The sequence below is a fragment of the Trichinella spiralis genome, assembly GCF_000181795.1.
Source record: "Trichinella spiralis strain ISS 195 chromosome Unknown Scfld1160, whole genome shotgun sequence".
Classification (NCBI taxonomy): domain Eukaryota; kingdom Metazoa; phylum Nematoda; class Enoplea; order Trichinellida; family Trichinellidae; genus Trichinella; species Trichinella spiralis.
Window position 1 is genome coordinate 1 of NW_003528099.1, and position 2931 is coordinate 2931.

At 31.0% G+C, this 2931-nt stretch overlaps 1 protein-coding gene across 1 annotated transcript; it reads left to right on the plus strand.

The window, feature by feature from the left end:
• The first annotated feature begins 38 nt into the window (after positions 1-38).
• On the plus strand, positions 39-2431 carry Tsp_13209 (sarcolemmal membrane-associated protein). Its single transcript, XM_003370105.1, has 5 exons — positions 39-183; positions 435-529; positions 1600-1803; positions 1866-2116; positions 2152-2431. Exons 1-5 carry the CDS (start codon positions 39-41, stop codon positions 2429-2431), a joined length of 975 nt encoding a protein of 324 aa, XP_003370153.1.
• Positions 2432-2931: the final 500 nt, after the last annotated feature.

Here is a 2931-nt window from a genome sequence, read left to right on the forward strand (position 1 = left end):
AAAGCAGGAAGAGCAACATATTCAGTGCATTATACGCAATGGATGCGAACTTTGCCAAATCATTGAAGTCTATTCCTGAACAAAATGTACGGCCATTGGCACTCAAAACAATTGCACGACATTTTCCATACGTCGAAAGATACTGGAAACATTCTCCGATTTCTCTAAATAATATCCATAAAAGTAAATTTTATTATTTCTTTAATTAACCTTTTTTTAATGAAAAACATTTTTACTAAATGCATCTACCATTATCAAAATACTGAAATAAAAAGCATAAAATGCAACCTTAAAATTTGCATATGTTCAAAATGAATATTTAATGAAGTACCTCCAAAACAATTCGTTTAAAGCATTCATCTTTTCTGGTCTGTTTAGCGTGACATGAACAACGTGTTCTTGCGGTTGACTCAGGAGAATATAATTGAATCCAGGCAAACTCTGTGCGTTGGAAGAAAAGCAGCGATGCACTGTTGAAAACACCGTTGAGACAAGTGTACGAAGATTCATCTCGTCAAATTTATTCAAAGTAAAGAATATTCTTTTTGACTACAATCCAATATAAGCAATTCTCTAAAAACACTGTATTTACAGTGTTTTCTACTGTATGCTGACCTGTGCGTTCATTCAGTTTTGATAGTTCACTGAAATTAGTGCAGCGTTTTACGGAAGATTGATCACAGAGCACCAAAGTTCAACTATCATCAACAACTACAGCAATCCATAAGTTGAACAGGTACTGATTTCTTTTTACTAATACAGTTATAATATAAATAAAACCTTTTCTTCCAAATTTCTCTTTATTTCACAGTTCTCATACACAGGCCAAACTTGCTAAATATCACACTTAAAATCCATTTATTCAATATATGTTTAGCTGTTTAGCAGTTTGTTTTTTTTAATATTTGAAATTTTGAAATTTTTAATATTTCAAATAGCTCGAAATCTAGCTCAAAATTTGTTATTTTTTATTCAAAATACAATGAAGCAGGTTTGAAAACAAATTTTAAGATATGAAAAATAAATTGTATAAATTTTAGTAAAATTAAATTTTCATTTGAATTTAATAATTCAGATTTAAGAAAATTCAACGAAGTTTCTACTGTCATCGAATTAAAATTTATACCTAATCATCTTTAACTATCGTAATATTCATTATGCATTATAACTCGAAGAAGCCAATGTGTAGTTGTTGTATTAATTTTTAAATTAATTTTATACAACATATTGCATTGTTTCTTGCTTTTCTTGATCGGTTAATAATTTCAGTGTGATAGATGGTTGTGGATTCTTGTACGTTTTATATTTTTTAATTTTTTGCTTCACTGTGTAATTTAATCCTTTTATGTGTGGTATGTTTGTGCAAATGAATTGATTCTTAGAAATAATCAGTGAACAGCATTTTGTTTACAGAAATGATTTTCTAAATGTGATGTTCTGTTTCAAAATAGTGTGTATGTGTTTATTTTTGAAAATTAGTATGTTTTGTAAATTTGCGTAATTGATGTTTTACGTACATGTAGATGATGTATATGGGTTTTAGTTCTGTGCTTTGATTAGAGTCTTCCTACTGTTTTTGTTCTTTAGGTGCCTTTGTAGAATATGGAATTCGGTGCTGCTTGTGCTGTTTTAACGCCTTGTGAAAATAGTCACCCATTTGAGCATCGTCGTGTAGCTCTCAGCGATGAGCCTGTTAAAATTGGTCGCTCTTTAGCCAAATTGCAGGCGTCAAGCAATAACTTTGTATTTGATTGTAAAGTGCTTTCTAGAAATCACGCTTTGATTTGGTATGAAGATGGCAGTGTAAGTATTTATAATATTGTTCTTCATATTCAGATGAAGAGCATATTTATTCATTTTTTCAGTTTTATGTGAGAGATACGAAAAGTAGCAATGGTACGTTCATTAACGGTCAGCGTCTTTCGAAAGCATCCGAAGAAAGTTTGCCGAAGGAAGTTTTTTCTGGTGATTTGATTCAACTTGGAGTGGAAATTGTTGAAAATACTCGTAATGGCACTTCATTTTCTCACGGTTGTATTGTGGCAATGCTTCGTCTTTACCATCCGAATGGACTTGAAGCTTTGCCTCGTGAAACGTATTTTATTTTGGTTTTGATGTATTTGAAATGTTGGTGTATTTTTCATATTTTAGCACCGATTCTTCAATGACAAATCTCGTCAGTGCGTACAATATTGATGCTAGTCAAGCAATTTCCAACCAAGAATTGTTTCAAGTGCAGCAATACATTCGAGTGCGTGTTTGTATTTTCATTGTGAAAATGAATTGCTTTTATTCAAAAATTTTTACTAAGTGGATGCTGAAATTTTCAACTTTTGAAAGCGTTGGCACTTTATGTTTAAACTTAATTCTAACCAAAAATGTCATCTTAAACTGCGCTATTCGTGATAGGTTGTGTTTGGTTGACTGTTGACTGGAATGTAATCATTGACAGAAGAGCAGGTCGCGATGTAAAATTTCCATGGCATAATTATGTTAATATAGCAGCTAATTTTCAATTAAATCTTTAAATTATGTCAACATTTTTTTTATTACGCATGCTGCGCATTAGCATTTAATACTTCAGACTCATTTAATCAGACATGAGGCGTTAGTTTTTCATTCAAGTTATTTTGATTAAATAAAATTTTTTTGAGAATGTATTTTACAGTTAAGATTGGGTACTACTGTGTCTTTCCCCTTAATTCCTAAGCCAAAGCAGTTGAATTTATGAATTTTTGAAACTGTTGAAAGAAAAATTTTATTTATTCACGAAAGCAATTTTTCGTTGGTAAAGTAAATGTATTGTCATATTGTGAAGTGATTTGACCACCTGCAACAGCTGTTTGAAAATTTATTTGTTTTTATAAATTCATCACGCAGACACAGTTGAGGATTTTTAATTTCTCTTTCATTCGTGATTAGCTTTTCACG

Coding starts and splice junctions, on each gene's coding strand:
- Tsp_13209 (XM_003370105.1), top strand. CDS start 39: ATGGATGCGAACTTTGCCAAATCATTGAAGTCTATTCCTGAACAAAAT. Junction 184..434: donor TCTAAATAATATCCATAAAA/GTAAATTTTATT, acceptor AATTGAATCCAG/GCAAACTCTGTGCGTTGGAA. Junction 530..1,599: donor TCTCGTCAAATTTATTCAAA/GTAAAGAATATT, acceptor GTGCCTTTGTAG/AATATGGAATTCGGTGCTGC.